Here is a 19,764-nt window from a genome sequence, read left to right on the forward strand (position 1 = left end):
ATTAATTAACCCCATCTAAATGTTATTGTTTTGCATGAGAAATTTTATTTTCAACCTAATTAATTTCTGTTCGAATTTAAAGTTTTTTTGGCTACTAGGAAAGCTATTTATATTATTTTTATATATCATCTCACAACATAATTTATTTACTTTTGTCTTGATTAGAAAATAGACTTCTTCATTTTCTTAAGTGTTTTTAATTACAAACTAATAACTTTTCAATGTGAGAATTTACACCTTAAAATTACCAAGCTTCACTTGGTTTTATGACTCTTGGTCATGTGCTTGTATGAGTATAATTGGGCGTCTCATGCCTTGGAGTTGGAGGTTAACAATGAGATCCCATCATGAATAGTAAATTTGTTACTTTTTCATCTTTTTTTTAAACATTCACATGTCAAACACTACTCGAGGAGGTTCATTTCATAACATGAAAAAAAAAAAAAAAAAAGTCATGTGGTAATATGAAATTATAAATAATGATTGATGTATTTAGCAATAGCTTTGTCTTCAAAATTTCGATGATCTACAAAACAATTTAAAATGTCAGTACTAATTACCAATTCACGGGTTCAATTGCTGTTCCACAAGTTTAATTTAATTTAAGGGAGAATAAGGTCGAATGTCTGTCATTTTGGGTACTCCAACGGCAACGAGGATTTAACCAAGACACAAGAGACTCTTGCTCATTGTTCAATCATTAAAGGTTATTTCTTAAGGTTTGTATTTGTCCTTGGGGAGGTAGACAGAGAAATAATGTTAGTTTTATGTGAATTTTATATCTTTTATAATTTATTTTAATTTGATTTCTTTTATCTTCTAAATCAAATATTTAATATATTTTTTTAACAAAATTAGACACGTAGATGATGTTACGAACATGCAAGGTAGATTCCGCCCTTAGAAGGGCCAAGTTTTCACTTGGGAGAAGAATATGCTAGTCTATAGCATACTGTTTTGGTGGAGGAAAAAGAAAAGAATTATGATACTGTTTTTTTTATCAAGTTCTAAAGTTTATAAGGAAAGAAAAAAATAGATAATTTTGTTTTAAATACATGTTTTAATATATTATTGTGAGAATTAATTGAATTTTGCTTAACATAATATAATTTATTGAAAAAAAATCATAGATACAAAATTAATTAATTAATAACTATAAAAATGTGTGTCGTACGGCCCACGAAACTCGACACATACTCGGGTCATGGAACCCCACATGCTTGACTCGTGGTGATCCCCAACTGCCACTCATGAACTCATCCATGATGCATAGAGGAGCAGTTTACCAATGTGGCTTCGAACATTGTATAACTCCCTCAACACCTATATAGACCCAAATGGGAGATCGTCATGTATGTTTTACTCATCCCAATGATAAACACATAAACGCCTCAAAGCGCCACTGACTTGTTTGTCGGAGTCCCTTTTTGCAGATACCTCCCCCCACTTCAACATTAGAGATTAGAGATTCCAACGAGAAGGAGATGATCAATTAACTCGATCAGACTTCATCAGAACTCAACAGGAACAAAATGTATCTCTAATTAGTTAATCTAACTACCTAAACCACTAAATGTAATTGAGTCTGCCAGCTACAAAGATAAAGTTTTCTAAGCAATAGATATGTTTATTTTGGAAAAGTAATTGACAATACAAATTATTAATGTAACATCTCCAGATATTTTATAAGAAAAAATTCAAATCCCTCATTGATATAAGACTATGATAAATACATAAGTGAAGAATAATCTTCACCCTATGAGTTATAACTTTTTAGGTTGAGTTAGACCAAAACTAACATTCTAAGAGGTTTCATGTAATTACACAAACATCTCATATTTTTTTAATCTTTATGTTCACCTCTCTTGTAAGGGTGTTAATGTAAGATTTGAGAGTGTTCGTGCAATATTTTCAAACTTAAAGGAAAATTAGCATAGGAAAATAAAAAAGGATAAGATTATGTGTAATTTGATACAAGTTCAAGAGTATTCTTGTAATTTTCTAAAATATTATCTACAAGTAATTGATGATAGTTCCTGGTTGTATAGTGTTATTATGTATCTATTATAATAAACCCTAATAATAACCTTAGAACTACAATATTGTTGGTAACCAAAGAAGTATTTATTAATTATGTGGTGTTTTAAAGTGAGACTAGTCTTCACAAGAAGACTTTTTTGTTTTTGGTGGAGTCTTTTCTCTTAATCACATTTTTTTTCATCTATACCGTTTGAACCCATAACTTCATTTAAGAGATTTCACTATTGTTTGAATTCATTTTGAATCATCCAAAAATACTACTTATTGATTAATTAGTACTTTCTTTGAATTAATTTTTAAAACAATGTTAGGAAAAAACATGGGATCCTTTACTAATAATTTCAATGGTATACACATATAGGACCTAACTTTCTCTTTTCACTTAGTGGATTTAGTGTTTTTTTACCATGTTAAGGGAATGAAGAAATGTACAAAAATGAAGATAGAAAGCATGCACATGCAAGAATGGAAGAAAGAAATCAAACAAAAGAAGAGATGTAGAAAAGTTTTGTTTAACTTTGTCATAAAAAAATACCATCAACTCTTCACACATTGGGAGAAACCTCATTATCAAGGCAAAAATCCCTAATTATCATAAGAGGCCTCGACACATCAGTTCGTAGTGCGTTCACTATGGTGACGGAAATTGTATCATGCTCCGATGGTGTTGTGTGAAAATTAGCAAAAGATGTGAGCTCAAAATGTGGCAAGGGTGGCACACTAACCAAAGCCGTTAGCGAGTGGAAAGATGGTTGTGAGCATGTTGCTTTGGAAGTCGTCGGCGCGTTCGCTCTAGTGACAAAACTCATACCATGCTCCGGTTGTGTTGTGCGAGAAGGAGCAAGTGGTGTGAGTCGGGCATGTGGCGAGTATGACACATTGACTGAACCTGTATTAGAGGTTGACCACATCTTCATATCCTTACCAATTGAGAGTTCTCGTCTAAGCTTTCGGTGCATTCTGAGCCTCGGGTTTGATGATCTTGGGAAATATCGCCCTACTCCTTAAGTAGAAAAATGTCAATGATTCATTGTATTTTTCAATAAGACTCAATGCCTTATGTGATGGAATTTTAAACAACTTTGAAGGCTTAGGTAAAATTTTGACTAATTTGACTATATTTCCTTTAATGGCATGTGAGAAGAAAAATAATACAAAAACAAATTGTTGGAGTATTGAAGCATTCTTAAAGCTTACTTTGACTATGTCTTCTTTGTAATATATAGAAGTATGTTCAAATAAAGTAAAAGAACATGTTTTGGCGACAAGTTGAAGTAAAAGTAGTCACTTTTGATGGGATATGTATAAGCAACATTATTGAGGAAGTCAAAGAATATGTTTTCTATCATGATGTCGAAAAATTAAATTATGAAAATAATCTTAGTTAAATTCGCACCCATTTTTTTTACTTTTGAGGATTCCAATTAAAAATGCTAAAATAATTCTTTTACCATAAGTAGCAATAAGAAATGCTTCAATTTTTGTTATTATATCTCATTTCACTTGTTAATCATATATATTTTTATAAATATGTTTTATATTGTTTTACATATAATTTTTATACGATTTGATGATCATAACTTCATTACAAAGAATAAGAAACATACTATATCTTCCACCAAGAAATGTGAAGATTCATTTGTCCATTTCCTTAAGTAAAAATTAACATCCACTACTCATTATGCTTCTTGCATATCAAATAATGAAAATGCTTAAGGAAATATGTTTGTTTTCAGGTTTCCATTTATTTTTCTTCAAAATTATAGTCAAAATGCATGTATGAAGATTATGAATAAGATTTTAACAAAATTTTGTCTTTGAATTACAATTTGTTCTAGTTTTTTGACATTGGTTCAATAATATTATTAAATTTGGCCCGAGACATTTATCATTTATTTGAATTATAATTGCCAAAGACATTTGACATTTGTTTAGTACTAAATTTTACATTAATTATTTGGATAAATTCTTTTTTTTTTAGTAAAAAAATTAGGACTTGAGGTGTCAAAACATATTGACATTTTGAAATTTACCATCTAATTGCAAATGATAATTTTCTTTAAAAAAATGTCAAATAAAAATAATAATATAATTATTTTTAAGAAAATATAAAATTATATTATATATTTAAAATGTTTGATATATTATTAAAAAGACGTCTAATATATATACTTTGTATAATCTTACATAAAAAATGTATTATTTGATTACCGTAATTTCACTTCAAAGAACAAAGATCATACTAAATTTTCTATCAATAAATGTCAAAATTTATTTTGTTAATTTTTAAAAAGAGCACGAATAATGAAAATAGATTAAGATAAGAAAAAACTATTTTAACATGTCTTGAAAATCGTAATTAAATGTTGATTAATAAACCTCATATATATATATATATATAGAAGATTAAACAAATATCTTATCTTATCTATTATATGTTTTTTATTTATGTAAAATATTTTTTAAAAATGGGATTTTACTACCATATGATGTATATATGTTATCTGTGAAACTTGGATCCTTTGATGGATATTTTTTTATATGACTTTACGTTCAAATTTTTGTGATTTTGCATATTAAGTTCATTTTTTAATAATTCACAATTTTGTCCAATTTTACACATTCATGAAGTTGCTATCCTTATATCTTATTGAGCTGGCTTAGCATTGTCATGATCGATAATATATATTCTCACGTTGGAAGGCTTTGGTGACAATTGATTGAGCAATTCATTGTATGGGGACATGAGGTGTGAGAGATAAGTGTCTCAAAGGGGGTGGGCTTTGAGCATGGCAACAACCTACGATTGTTGCATCTCATGATTTATCGCGACGACGATAGAGAAGGAAAAGAAGATGAGTGAGCAACAAAAATGGAGCATGCACAAGCTAGGGTTTTTGATTGATGAAGGATTGATAATTGATTAGACTCACGTCACCACTCTACTTTCTCGGGGTGAGACAGTGAGCGACGGTGAGGATGTCTTAGCAATGACCACTACGAGGTTGTTGCAGGAAAGACAAATTGATGGTTTGAGTAAAGGCATCACGACTCCATGAGGTTGCACAGTGATGGAGAGGGAGATGCCACCTCAACCACTAGGACATTGGACACATGGAGGATGTCAAGGGATGATGTATCATGTGACATGGCTGCTGGCGATGGACAAAAGTTGTGTTCATGCCTCTAAATTTTTTACCTTATCTTTTTTTATATATATCTATGAATCCACAATTTCAAGAAAATCTAAGGGCCAATTATTCAATTCTTAAATTAATTATTTATAAATAAATCATTTTTCTCCAATAGGTTATGATTAAACAATATTATATCTAACTGTATGAGGGTTCTTTACCTATACGATGGTTCAATGCAGAGGTAATTATTTTATATGGTTTTATGTACAATTTTAGTAGGATTATGCATATCAATTTTTTTAATAATATACAATTTTGTCCAATTTTACACTTTGATGCACAAGAGACACATTATAATTTGACCCCTCTTATAAAACAAAATTTTGACATGACAATAACTTTGGTAATATTTTTTATCCATTATTCTAAAAATAGTTTTTTAAATATTAGTTTGGTTAAACAATTAAAAAAAAATCAAAGTGTCAATACACTAAATCTAAGGACCTATTGTTAAATTTTTAAATTAATTATTTACAAATAAATCTTTTTTCTCTAACATGTTATCGGTCACATATTTGAGTCGTTGATTAAAAAATATATTATATTTAATGATATATAAAGGTTGTTTACCATAAACTACCCACGAGATGGTTCAATCTAGAAATAATAATTTTTATATGATTTTACATACAATTTTAGTAAGATTTTGCATATCAATTTTTTTAATAATGTACAATTTTGTCCAATTTTGCACTTTGATGCACAAGAGACATGGTCTAATTTGGCGTCTCCTATAAAACAAAATTTTGACATGACAATAACTTTGGTAATATTTTTTATGCATTATTCTAAAAATAAATTTTTAAATATTAGTTTGGTTAAACAATTAAAAAAAACAACAGAGTGTCAATACACTGAATTCACACTTAACTTAAGAATTAAAAAAATAAATTCAAAGTGCTAACATATTGATTTAAAAAATATAAAACTAAGTTACCTTTTCTATAGTTTAATGCATATGCATTCACAGTATAAAACAATTTTACATTGTTATTCAATCACAAATCATCATTTGAATTATTTTAAGATAATTATTTTAAAAGTTAACAAACTTATCATACATGATGGATTACAATTGAATGACTGTATATTTTTTACACGATCAGTGCAAAACCATTTTTCTCTTCTATTAAATACTTTGTTTGCATTACAAAGAGTGAAATTCATAGTGTAATAGAACATACAATAAGGTGACATAAATTAAGCAAGCAATGGTTATACTTCTTATCAATTGACTAATTAATACCAACAACATTTAAGAACATGATATGCTTAAGTGCATGTCCCATCCATGGCAAAATGACATAGGAGGGCTACTTTTACAAACTTTTTCCCTAAAGGGGTCGGTTTGTAAAGAAATTTTTAGGGGGTCTGTTTTTAAGGGTGTTTCGTTATGAAACACCCTATTTCACCAGGACCAGTAGCGGTACAGAGGGTTCCGCCAGCACCACCAGCGACATAGCACTGTGTCAGCTTTGGCGAAACACACTCATGCATGGTGCCGCCAGCCCACTTGTGAAACGGCCATGCATTCACGCCTTCCCTCTCATGCATGGATGCATGTCATGCATCACATGGGTGCCACCAGCCTGGCTGGCGAAACGCGTGCCAACCAGTTTCCCTAGCTTTTTTTGCTTCAATGTAGCTGCATGGAGAAGCTTTTTCAAAAGTTTTAGGAGGTGCAGGAAAAATCAGACACATACCCGAAAAACTTTAAAGGAGGCAATTTCCAGTAATTAAGTAACTAATTTCCAGTCAGGAAAATTTTCACTTCCAATAAGCAAGAAAACCAGAAAAATCTTCTGGGGTGTCTTTATTCTTCACCAACATGCTCTTATATAAACAACAAAAAGGAGGAGAGGGTGGAGGAGTTGATAAATTTGAACGAAACAAGCTAGGCTTACAAATTCTGAAAAGGCTACATGCTTTAATAGTAAAAGAGTGCAGGCTACTGATTTAGTACATCTAGAGTTAGTCTAGGACTCACAGGTTTTTCTGACCCTCTTGGCTTCATCAACTTCATTTTTCATGTTGGTAATATATAAAAAGTAAAGTCATTAAATAAAAACTGGGGAGTTGGCATTTTTATTCTTTTTTATTTGTTACGGGTTGTAGGCTACCTTGCTTATGTTATGAATGTGCATTTTTTACTAGTTTGGTGACTTATTATTATTATTATTATTAAAAGTAATTCATAGATACATAAAAATATCTTTCTTGCTACAACTTGTTTTCTTGTGTTGCTTTTTAATTAAAAGTGAAACTTGATTTCCAAAATTAATGTTTATATTTAATATAAAATGATTAGGTTAATTAATGAGATAAAACATTTAATTAAGAGTTTAATTCTCACATAAATTATCTTATTTATTATAAATGATCAAACTAACTATAAAAAATTTATATTTAAAAAAAAGCAGCTTCTGAAAATGGAAGGGGACATGCAACGTGCCTGGCATGCATGCATGGACGCGTGGAAAAAAATAAATACTTCTGAAAAAGGAAGGAGAAAAGGGAAGGGGGCACCCATGGTGCATGCATGGTATGCATGCATGTATGGAAATGAAAGGGAGTGTGTTTCGCCAATGATACTGGCGAAACACACTGGACACGTGAACCTGACACAGCTATAGCTGTGTCGTTGGTGGTGCTGGCGAAACTCCTTGGTGTCGTTGCTGGTCCTGGTGGTTCTTGCGAAATACCCTTAAAAACAGACACCCTCTCAAGAATTTCTTTACAAACAGAACCCTTTAAGAAAAAAGTTTGTAAAAGTAGCCCTCCTACATCATTTTGCCCCATTCATCTTGAAAATTGCACTACCCAACTTCTTGAGAGATTTAGACCAGCAATATTAGGAGCGAGGATGAGTTGGATGGCCCTTTAGTTGGCTGAGAAGATGGTTGGATATCTTTTTCAATATCTAGTTGAGCAGATGTTCCATAAATATCTTCTTGAGCTGCCTTAACATTGCCAGATTGGTTGGAGCATATATTTCCAGTGCTTGCTTTCTTATTTATTCTTAACTTGTTTTGTCCTCCTATAGTAAAAGTCACTCCCAAATTAAGCTGCTTGGTGGGGATATTTTATATCCTAGAAAGATGTGAGGTCATTAGGACCTTGCTCTTTTTCCATAGGATCACAAAAATTACCTATGTGATTAGTCATAGTTTGATCCTCATATTGAATTTCATCTTTAGCATTTTTTAAAGTGTCTCGTTTAGGCATTGACTATTGGCTATTTTAGGGTGTCAGAGTCTATCACAATGAAAGTACCTTCAATTTTTTTCTTTTTTGGCGCTTCGCTTGTTTCATGTTGCACTCCAACTAATCCAATAGCATGAGCCATTTTAATTGTTGAACTTGCTTCTCTTGGATCTTTCAATTTTCCTTTTTTCACCGGTTTCTTTGTGAATTCAACTTGACTCATGGCCAAAAAAACTATATTTTTATTTGAACATAATCATATATTTGAAATATTAGAATAAAGAATTCACTCAAGATTGGGAAGGAAGGGACATATATGACATGAAAATCAGGTTAGTCTCTTATTACAAATTTATACGATATCTTGTTGTTAGTAGGTCGCGTCTACTTAGGATAGTATATAAATTAATTTTGGATCCACAAGATAATATATGATTTATATAAAATGCTTTTGCAAGGACAAAACTTTAAAAATTAATGATTTTAGATCCAATAGTAGAAAAAGGCAAGTATGTAACACATAATGAGCCTACAAGAAAAAGGACAAAACATTCCGTGATGAGACTTGGACCCTTCATGGCCTAATTCTATTTGTGATGCTTATATGTTTGAGAATCAATTCAATTCTTTGAGAATTCTTTAAGTATAAAATTCAAGAACTCTTTTCAATGGCGTGCCTTGAAACTTATCCATGCATATCAGTGTGCTTTATTTTTTGGAGGGGGTGTTAATCACATTTCCATTCATTTTATTATTGTTCATATGCAATTTCTTAATAATTTTATTTAAATTTAATTTCTCAATTTTAAGAATAAATGATATTTTTGTTTCTAAGAGTATAAAGCAAGTGACAATTTAATCAATTTGATTTGTTAAACCTTTACTAGTTTAATCTCTAAATTTTGCATTACTAGTCAATTTGATCTTTCATTAAAAAAATATTGAATTCCTAAAATTGACAATTGATTTGGTTCTAAAAATTGTTATTTTGGTCTCCAACATTATCCACACAATAAAATCTAATTCTAAATTTAACATCATCACCAGATTATTTTGGTTTTCGACGTTAAGAAGTAAATTGCTAGAGACACACTTAAGTTATGGATTAGATTAAAAAAATGTCAAAGTCAAATACTCTATCTTTCTTTACTTGATGGACCCCTTGGTGTTTAGAATCAATCTTCATGCATTTGACAAGTCTCAAGTTCGTCGGTCTCTTCTCTCTTTCAAATGAGGTTATACACAAGTACTCTAAACATAAGTTAAAGCATTGTAAAGAAACACCTATCTGATTTTCAATAATGCCTCAGCTATTTCTCTAGTTTGGCCTAGTTAAGATCTCACCACCCTTTACCTATTAACCACAACCAATCAAGTGCTACCCCTGCAAAGATTCCTCCAAGAAGAAACAACACCAACAAATTTCCCAAGGCATTTTGTTCTGGTCCCTACAAACATATAAAAAATAAAAATGCACAAGATTAATCAATCTAAATTCTAAACATGAATTCTAAGACCCCTAAATCTTTTTGGTTGTTTAACAAACCTACCTTATAACCTTTGGGTGCTGAAGTGAGAACACAAACAGTGAAGTAACCATTGGATAACCCCAAAAAACAAGTCAACATTATCATCCAGCCCTGTGTGCCATACTTTGCAGTAAAATAAAATGCTGGCACAAATAACAAGCGACTAACAATTGCTGTTGTGAGCTTTTTCCGGGACTCCACCTTCAGGAATTTCAAGAGTGGAATGTATCTTCCAATCAGATCACACACATTGTACATTGCAATTAAAACAAGTGCATACCTGAAAGATTGGATATACGAAACTGTTATATTGAGACGTATAAGTTGGATACAAAAAAAAAATTATTAAGTTGTTTAAGATTATCGTGCGTATTCATCTTCCCGACCAATTTCATTTCATATAATGGTGCTAGACCACCTAAATGGCCTAGTAATTTCTCAATCACACACAACACTAATCTTAAATTCTTAATGTGTTATTTGTCTGGTCATAAAAGAACAGGAAAAAGGGTGATGTCTAAAGGGATGTAAGAATGAATGGAATAAAGAAACCATGTTGTTAATGAACATACCAGGTGCCCAAACTGTGTGATCCAGTATCTTCTGATAAGAATCCAGGGAAAAAAGTGTAAGTGCATATATTAGGAACAAATCAAGTGCATAATCAATGTTTTCCAATAACAGTTTCTTATTTCCTTTGCGATCTATTTCTTTTTCATATTGATTGGCCTGGAAAAAAAAATTACTAATATTGTAAGCTGAATCTTGAATAATATGGAACATTTTGTGACACATTGAAAAGGGAAGGGAAGGGAAGGAAAGGAAAGGAAGAAACTGAACTCCTCCAGATGGGATCTGGATGCCACCTGCAGCAAGGTCAGCTGAAACAGTTTTGGATCCTTCAGATGCTGCTTTTGAGCGGTAGTACTTCACAATTGGTAATTTAGGGAACACAAACGAATAGAGAAGAACACAAAGAAGCTCAAAGAATATTGATATGGCAAAGAACATAACTGCAGGGGCAGGGTAGAATGACAAGTGATCAGTACCTAATTTATTTGTATGAGTCATGTGCAACAATCTTTATTGTATAAAGTTAAATGACATCAAACAAGAAATAAACAATCATCACAATTTTTTTATGCATTGGAAGAAATTGATATTGCTACTTAGAGGGAGAATGTTTTCTTTCAACAAAAATAATAACAAAGTCTTATTCTACTAGGTGAAGTCTACAACATAAACCACAGGATTCTCACCTCACATAGGGTCTGTAGCTAGTGTCAATATCTTATTAAAAGCATATTAATTCCACAATCTTCAATAAACCTCATATCTTCATGAGTTGTATGAAAAGAGTTAAAAATCAATTTGAAAACTTGTTTCTGACATTGAAAAAATAGAAATAAAGGCTAGTTAAACAATTGCATAAGCTAAATATTTTTTTTACAATTTTCTATGTTAAACATGAATGCGGCTAAACTCTGAATTAACAAATGTCTTAAGCTCTGGAGAGCTGAACTTACTGGCTCCTTTGCGAAGACCGTTCTTAGTTTTCTCAAATGCTGCTTTTGTAATTAACCTCAAAGCAGACGTTAGTACACCTGATGCAGCCAAACCAGCAAGGAAAGACTGCAGCAATGAAACCATTTTAGAAAAAAAAAATGCATATGTTGAAGGAATTGTTTAAAACTTCGTAGTAATTCATTAATTCCATTGCTGATGCCAAACCTGAATGAATTCTGGAAGCATGTAGGACAGGTCTCCCACCATTCCACCTTGCGTATGAGCATCTGCTATTCCAAATGCACCACTAATTACACATGTACCAACAAAAGTTCCAAGTCCTCCTTTACCAGATGTTGCTAAATCCAACTATGGCAAATTAAAAGGAAAAATAAAATCAAAAGTAAGAAACATGTCCTAACGGAATCAAAGATTACAAACAAGTGAAAAAGGACTTACAATTAAGATCGACAAAGTGCTTATGAAGAAAAGGGTATATCCAAATAGGTTTCTTATCCTTGTATTGATCCTGTCCTCTTTGTAAGCCAGTATTGCTAGTGTTCCAACTGCAAATGGCTGATATACAAGAGTAAGCACCCTTGAGGGGTGGTATTTCTGCATAAAATTACAGAAAATGTAATTAAAGAATTTCTATTCCAAACCAATCTGGTTATATGAATTATATATAACAAGAACAACATTTAAGAACCGCAAAATGCAAGGTGCAAATGGATTGAAGAAAACAAACTGTGATAGCCAGAATATGTATTGGAGTGTAGGAAAATAAGTAAAACAAATTAAAATATTATAGGCAAGCAAATTCATTGTTCAGAAAGTTAAGTAGTCTGATCAACACAAATTATTAGTATAACTTTTGTTTAAGATGCAAACAAACCATGACATTGACTAGAAATTCATCAATCATTCATCCTATAGTGTACGGTTGAATATCAAAGCTGAAAAACATGAACTGAAAATTAAAACCATTTCAAGCTCTGCCATCTATTATTTGTTATCCAAATACATGATCTGTAAGGTTGGCTAATTCTACTATTTTCCTTAAAATTTGTGAACTTGTTGAAGACACTTCAGGGTTCTCAAGCCAATTCCTTAACTTTTGGCAGTCTATGACTTTATCCATACTATGAAGCACTATTTGACAGAAAAATTGAAAGTTGAAGCAGTCCAAATTGGAATTGTGCCTCATTTCCAATTCACAAAAATGTTGCACTAAACCAAAGGAATGAGCAGCCAGATCAACAATGTATTAATTACCGGAAACAAGTGAACATAGTAATCTTCTATAGTCAGCATACTGTTCCACGCGAAAAGGCATCCGTTGCCAAGAAGCCAGCAAACTACCATTGCAGCATATTTTCCCTGTTAATGCCAAAGAAATAATGCATGTTTATATGTTCCTGAAACTAAAGTGATAAATTACTAATAAATTAAATCACCTCAAGACGCCTTGGAGGCTCATTGTTCTCCATGGCTGCTTTAGATTCTTCTCTTGTATCAACCTCTACGACAAGGTAGAAAACAAAACCTTAGTCAATTTCTGTATTGCATGTCACTTGACATGGCACACAACACCACCTACAGCTTCACAACCCTAAGTGTCACGTGCAAGAAATTATGTCATGCTACACACGTAAAGGAAAGATCGAAAACAACAATCAAAATGACCACAAACATGCATGTTTTTGTCCTCATGATATTCAAGACCACAATTTATGAATGAAAAAAGTCAATCATATTCCTAGTAGTTTTCACCACCACACTAATAAATTCCTGCAGAGCCCAAGTGAAATAACAGGCAAGAAATCACCTATTGACACAATACAAGTAGCAGAAATAACCTAGCAGGTGATATTGTGACCAGTGACCACACAAAAAATCTTAAACATTTGCCAAGTAGTTACCTTTTAATGAAAAAACTTGTTAAGCAAAAGAGTGAGTAATGATACATGGACACCTGGGCACTACACTATATATATATATACCTAACTGATATTTCTTGTTACATTATATTACTTATCATATTTATATTTATCCGTCTTGTATCTCTATTTATTTCTAGTTAGATATTTAATAACCCATAGGTATTTATGATCATTTTCCTATGCATAATTCAAAGAAAGATAATACCAAAAATATAAAAATGCAAGAAAAATAAGAAGAAAGTGGGTGAAGAGCATACTCTATCTATCAATACAAGATAAAGCTCACATATAGAAAGAGAGAGAGAGAGATTATAGGACGATCATATAGGTGGGGCAGTTAGGGGTGGAATTAGAATGCGATCATATGGATACGTAACCCAAAAGGCAGTCTTGAATCCTGCCACTGCCACTGCATACTTAGTGCTTTGTGTAACTCAATCCAAAAGTCAAAATACATGTGTAGTGTGTCTTCCTTGTGAGTATAATGAAATATGTTTAGCCACAAGATTACTCAATTCTAGTTCAACCTTTGACGATTTGTGGACAGAAAAAAAAGGGTGATTAACCAATGTATCCGTTTTCAAACTTGTTTTGCGCCGTGCATTCTCACTTTAACTGCCTTGCGTGTGCAGTTTATAATTTGTTGCGAAATTATTAGGTAACCTTTCATTATTAAGATTATTTTTTACATGATTTATTTGTTTGAACTTCAGCCTTTCATCCTGTCTTCTTTAAAATTTTGTGATTTCCTTGTTGTTAGGGATAACTGAAAGGTAGATAAAGTTTAAATATATTTATATTTTAAATTTGAAAAACTTCACGAATCAACAAAACCATATGATAAAAAGAAAAAAGATAAGAAAGGTTGGGTGGTGTCAAAGTTTAATTAGGTTCAGTGTACGGAATGATATCAATCCAATAATCTTTTTTCTATAACACAGTACATAATCTTGTTTGAATTAGGAATGATTATTATGAACAATAAAATCATCCTATGAGCATTTACACATTTAATGTAATTATATATTTATGTTTTAAATCTAAAATCTCGAATTAAGTTAAAATAATTTCATACTTATTGATCCACATTATGCAAGTATTTGAAACAATTCATAATTTATTATTATTATTATTATTATTTGCAATTGATTGAAGTCAGAGATCTACTTAGATCATATTGTTGAATCTGATGGAAAAAGTAGGCCAACACAATAATAAATCTATAACAGAGTAAGACAAGACAGCGTACATAAATTTTCCCAACCTTGCGAGTACCTGCCAGGAGTACCAATAAAGTATAGAGCACAAAATAGAAATGAAAGAAAACAGAGACACAATTTGAAGTGGAAAACCCCTCAATGCGAAACCCCTTCAATGCAAGGGTAAAAATTGCATGTCGTTCAACCAGTGCATTGAGACGTGCTACAAACAGCTAAATCAAAACAGACGTTCCATAAAAATTGAGTACCTGAGACTATTCCTTGGCCCATAGGTCCTGACACAAGGTTAGAAGTCTAACTCTTCTAGAGTGGTGTCTCACTTATGGCTCAGGCCCCCAGAAGGAGGCCTTCTTTGCCCTCCACCTAAGTTGCACTGGAAAATCCCAAAGCCAATACCAGAAAACAATGAAGCTTCGTAGGGTCTTTCTGTCCAGGTGCAGGTAGTCCACATCTTCACAAACATATCTATTTCATCGAGTTTCTCTCCGAGACAATGCCCAGATCGTTACGCATAACATAGGTCATCGAAAGGATCTCGAAGATCCACCAACGCACGAAAGTCAGGATCTTTCACAAAATGGATTCCTATTCGAAGGTGCATAACTGCATGGATAAGCTCACACTAACCCGTCAATTTGGGATCCAATTTGGTTCCTTAGGAGGTATCGGGAAGAAAATTTACAATGTAATAATATCGATTCATACAGATACGATATAAAAGAAAGGGTTCTCTATTGATTCAAACGCTCTATCTATGAGATAGGGATAGAGAAAGAGGAAAAATCGAGGATTTCACATAGTACTTTTGGTCGAAAAATCGATCTGATTTTTTTCGTACTTTTCGCTCAATGATAAAATGGGTTAGATTCTACAGGATCAAACCTTGTAGGAGTTAAGGAATGATGGAAGAAAAGAAATAAAAAAAAAAGTAAATAAAAATGTAGTAGAAGAGTCCTGATTCTAACGAAAAAATTCAAACTTGATTGAAAATGATCTTTTTGATTATTGAAGAATGAGACAAAAGGATTGATCACAAAAAAGATTTTTTGTTCTTATTAGAGGATGAAATCTCAAGATATAAAACAGAAAATGTAAAACACTTATCTCTCACAATTTTTTCTTGGTCATTGTACTGGGACCCATGGCAGTGACTAATGAACTTGTTCTCAGCAGCATTCCATGGCACATCCCACCCAAGGTGAGTGCACACGGCATTAATCACGTATGTTGCAAGTGTTCTGTCTTTCTCCACCACAAGATAGGTTGGATCTCTCTGAAATTAATAACAAGTTTGGATTAGAGTCTGCAAATGTAGGTTTTAATGAATTTCATTTTGCAAACTAAAGTTTTAAAAGCAATTCTAATATTGGTTTGGATGCTTTCATTTGAAACATGGTGTCCAAAATTATATTACTAAACGAGAAACCAAACATGTCAACAAATTAAGTTTAGCAAGACAAACGTAAATTCAACGCAATTGAACATGAAACCAAACATAGCCTAATAAGTTGGAGGCTTCACAAAAAAATATTTTGAAATCTGAGGCAGAACCTTGGATTTTGGCAGTGAGAGTAAAAATTCTTATTCAAAGCTAATTAATTTGAAAACTTTTTATTGTTTAAAAAAAATTATAAAAATGTCACATTATTTTATTTTATTCATTAAATTAATTTTTTAGTCTTTTAATTTATTTTTTAGATTCAATTTGATTTTTAATTTTTTTTGTTCAATTTGATCTTTTAAATTCTTAAACGGATTTAATTTGATCATTCAATCCAAATAAAAAATCATATTTTATGGTGATTCAAAACCGTCACTAAATAATTTTAAATCAATATAAAATGCACATAAAAAAATGAATTGATTTTAAAAATTAAAAAAATAGAGGATAAAATTAAATTAATTTTAAAAATTAGAGGACAAAATTAAAAAAAAAATTAGAGGACAATTGAAAAAAAAAAGAATTAGAGGACAAAATTGAAAACTAACGTAAACTATTTTATTTCTTATTTTCAAAGATTTTTACATGTAACACTTTTATATTTATTTATTGAATATTTTCTCAATTATTTGCATTGTCGGCAAATAAAATAGGCATATACTGCAGGAAGATAATTTTTTTCTGAGGAAAGATAAACAACCGAGATTTGGAGAAAATAAACTTTGTGAATGTAATGTACTTTACAAACTTTTTTACCAGAACTTTTATTCAGGCCACATTAACCACCAACACAGTCTGAAAAACCTTTTGTTTTTAATAATACATGCACAAGTAATATGCATCTTGTTGAAGATCTTTGGAAACATTGAACACGAAAATGCTGTTCATTATTTACCATCAATCCTTGTGTAAGTACTGTGCGGTCCCCAGGTCCATGTGTCTCGAGCCATTTCTCTGCGATTACATCATTTCCAATGGCATCTTGTTTATTAATTGTTATTTTTTAAATGTAAGATTCGAATCTCTTTTTCTCTCCATTTTCATTTTATTAATTACTATCAAGTCAATTTTATAATTATTTTTTTTTCCAATAAAATTGAAATGTTAAAGATTTTAAAAGATCTTAACTTGGACTGAATTGTTTTCATTAACAGGACATTGACAGGTAAAAAGTTGATAATATTGGCTGATTCTTCACTTTATTTCTTGTCTACAACTTTTCCAAGTGTTCCGTTTTGGCCAAGAAAACAAAAGTGAAAGAATGGAGACAGCATTCCAAACAGTGAGAACCAATTAATTCAATAGTTCTCCCCCCCCTGGGTTATGATATATGACACTCTCTTTATTTCTCTCTTATAATATCATATTTACAATTTTATCTCTTTGTTTCTAAGGTATCAAATAGCAAAAGGTATTCATTCATAATATTCTAGAAAGAAAGGCTTCTCCAATGTCAGTCTCATTGCGGTTATTATAGATTGGTTGATGAGGGTCAATTGAGGCCTGTGCAACATATTATTGTGACATGATATAAAAATTCCAATTTCAAAATTTGGTGATTTTGTATGTAATGTGCTTTCTCTAATAATAGTATGTTTGGATTTGCATTGTATTACCTGAAATTCGCGTCAAAATCCAAACAAAAATTGTTGCATTCACAGTTAGTCAATTGGAATTGTTGGATGAAGATTATATCACCCATATTTTATCTGGCTAAGCTAACTTAAAATATGCATATGATATATGAATCATCCGATCTTTTTCCAGTATTGCCAATTCATAATTGTGTGAATGCTTGAAATCCGTGATTAAGAGTGTTTAATTGCTTTAATATTAGATTAAATCTACATTCTCATACACATTTTATGAGTATGAGAAGTAAGAATTCAAAACTTTTGATTCAATGGTCGTTTGGAAGTCTTCCAATAAAAAAACCAAACACGAACTGAGAATGTAAAAAAAAAAAAAAAAAAACTGATCCTAGAGGTACATAGAAATAGGCATATGGGATCAGGTAGGGAGTGAAACAGCACCAAGAAGAAGCAGGTTCATGAGGTCTATTTTCCCCATGTCTAGGACTCTATTGTTGGAATGACCCACGTTCACAGTCACATTTAGTGTTTTAATTTTATTTTATTTCCATTATCTTTTTTTGAAAATTTTGTTTTTTGAATCTGATCCATTTTCCTTTCACATTCAACTATATCTTTGCAACACATATTTGCAATCATCTTGAGTAACAAATCACGTACTCATTCTCTATCTCACGTTATGATATCATGTACTGATAACAAAATTACTAGGTGAGCTCTGTGATGGACAAACTCTATAAATATGATGAGGTGCTCTCAGTATCACCAAATTCACTTCTCTATTCATAAAATACATCATTTATTCAAAGTGAGTAAGAGTCTGGACGAACAAAACTGCCTTCAGATTCATGTATGTGCCACTTTGCGTTCGATTTGCAATAGTTGAAGGTACACTCGATAATATTTAATTTCCACTGTTTGATTTGAATATGTCATTTAAATTGATTTGCATGTTTAGATCAGTACCTATTTAATTTCATCTATGTATGCATGAATGCTAGTAGCCTGGCATGTTATTCTCACTCCTTTGTCCTTCCCCATCATTTAGCTCTTCATTGGTTTCACAAACAGTGCTTGAGAAGGACAGAATATCCTACTCTTTCCAGAACATAGCTGAAAACCAAACGCATACCCGCTGTCATAAGGACTAGATCATAAAGGCTCAATAAAAAGCTCAGTTAGATTAGTTAGACTCTATTATACACAAAAGATTTAAATATATTATTTATACTTATAATACATTCATTTTTTATTTTATCATTAATTTTTTTATTATCTAACATTTTTAAATTTTTATTTTTGATATTTGACATTAAAAGATGATATGACAAGTTAATAAAATATAATATTATTGATTAAGTGATTATGTGACAAATTAACATGTATCTTATCATTATTTAATAGACTTAAACTAATGACATATCAAAAATAAAACTTTAAGAATGTCATGTAATAAAATAAAATAAAAAATTAGTTAGTAAATTAAAAAATAAGTATATTACAAACATGATAACATATTTAAGTCTCAAAAAATAATGTTTGTTTTTAATTATATCATTCATTTTCTTGTGAAGGGTTGCTGGGGATAGACAGGGGGAAGCCATGGTGGGAAGCACACACCCTAGTACGCGGTTTATGATGAAGAGACGTGATGTATGAATGAAATGATAGCATAGTGGGTAAAGGATTGTCACCCCAATAGTTGCTGGATAAGCCATTAAGAGCATCTCCAACCCAGTAACTTACTCGGGTGCTTAAAATGAGACTCACATGTATATATCTCTTACTTTTACTTTTTTCAATACAAGCACAAGTGTTATAGTAAGCAACCATACTTAAAGAGAAAAATAGCTAATGCATGTGTAATGGGAAACACTTATTAGACAATGTTACTTGTGGAATTCAAATGCTAGCAAAACAATATGTTAAAGTTGCTATAAGGCCTACGTTGGTGCTACATAGTTTACACAACCACATATTCGCCAAATTTGGATGACTTCTTTTCATTATTTTATTCGGGGGAGGAAGGTGTTAGCAAGTAGGAGCAACTAATAACATCCACAATTGAGCAACTCTACAAAAAATTTTCCAA

The 19,764-nt window shown here is 31.5% G+C and overlaps 1 protein-coding gene and 2 pseudogenes across 1 annotated transcript; all 3 read right to left on the reverse strand.

Moving 5' to 3' along the window:
* Positions 1–9,510: 9,510 nt before the first annotated feature.
* LOC114414253 (equilibrative nucleotide transporter 3-like) lies at positions 9,511–10,236 on the reverse strand. The gene is made up of 2 exons (XM_028378552.1): positions 9,992–10,236; positions 9,511–9,889 (listed from the first exon to the last, which is right to left on the reverse strand). The coding sequence occupies exons 1-2, from the start codon at positions 10,226–10,228 to the stop codon at positions 9,782–9,784; spliced, it is 345 nt and encodes a 114-aa protein (XP_028234353.1). The 5' UTR covers positions 10,229–10,236; the 3' UTR covers positions 9,511–9,781.
* A 312-nt stretch (positions 10,237–10,548) lies between these two features.
* Positions 10,549–14,909, reverse strand: LOC114416366 (annotated as a pseudogene).
* A 46-nt stretch (positions 14,910–14,955) lies between these two features.
* LOC114416367 lies at positions 14,956–19,390 on the reverse strand (annotated as a pseudogene).
* Between the last annotated feature and the right edge of the window lie 374 nt (positions 19,391–19,764).

This window comes from Glycine soja, chromosome 6, assembly GCF_004193775.1.
Source record: "Glycine soja cultivar W05 chromosome 6, ASM419377v2, whole genome shotgun sequence".
NCBI classification, from domain to species: Eukaryota; Viridiplantae; Streptophyta; class Magnoliopsida; order Fabales; family Fabaceae; genus Glycine; species Glycine soja.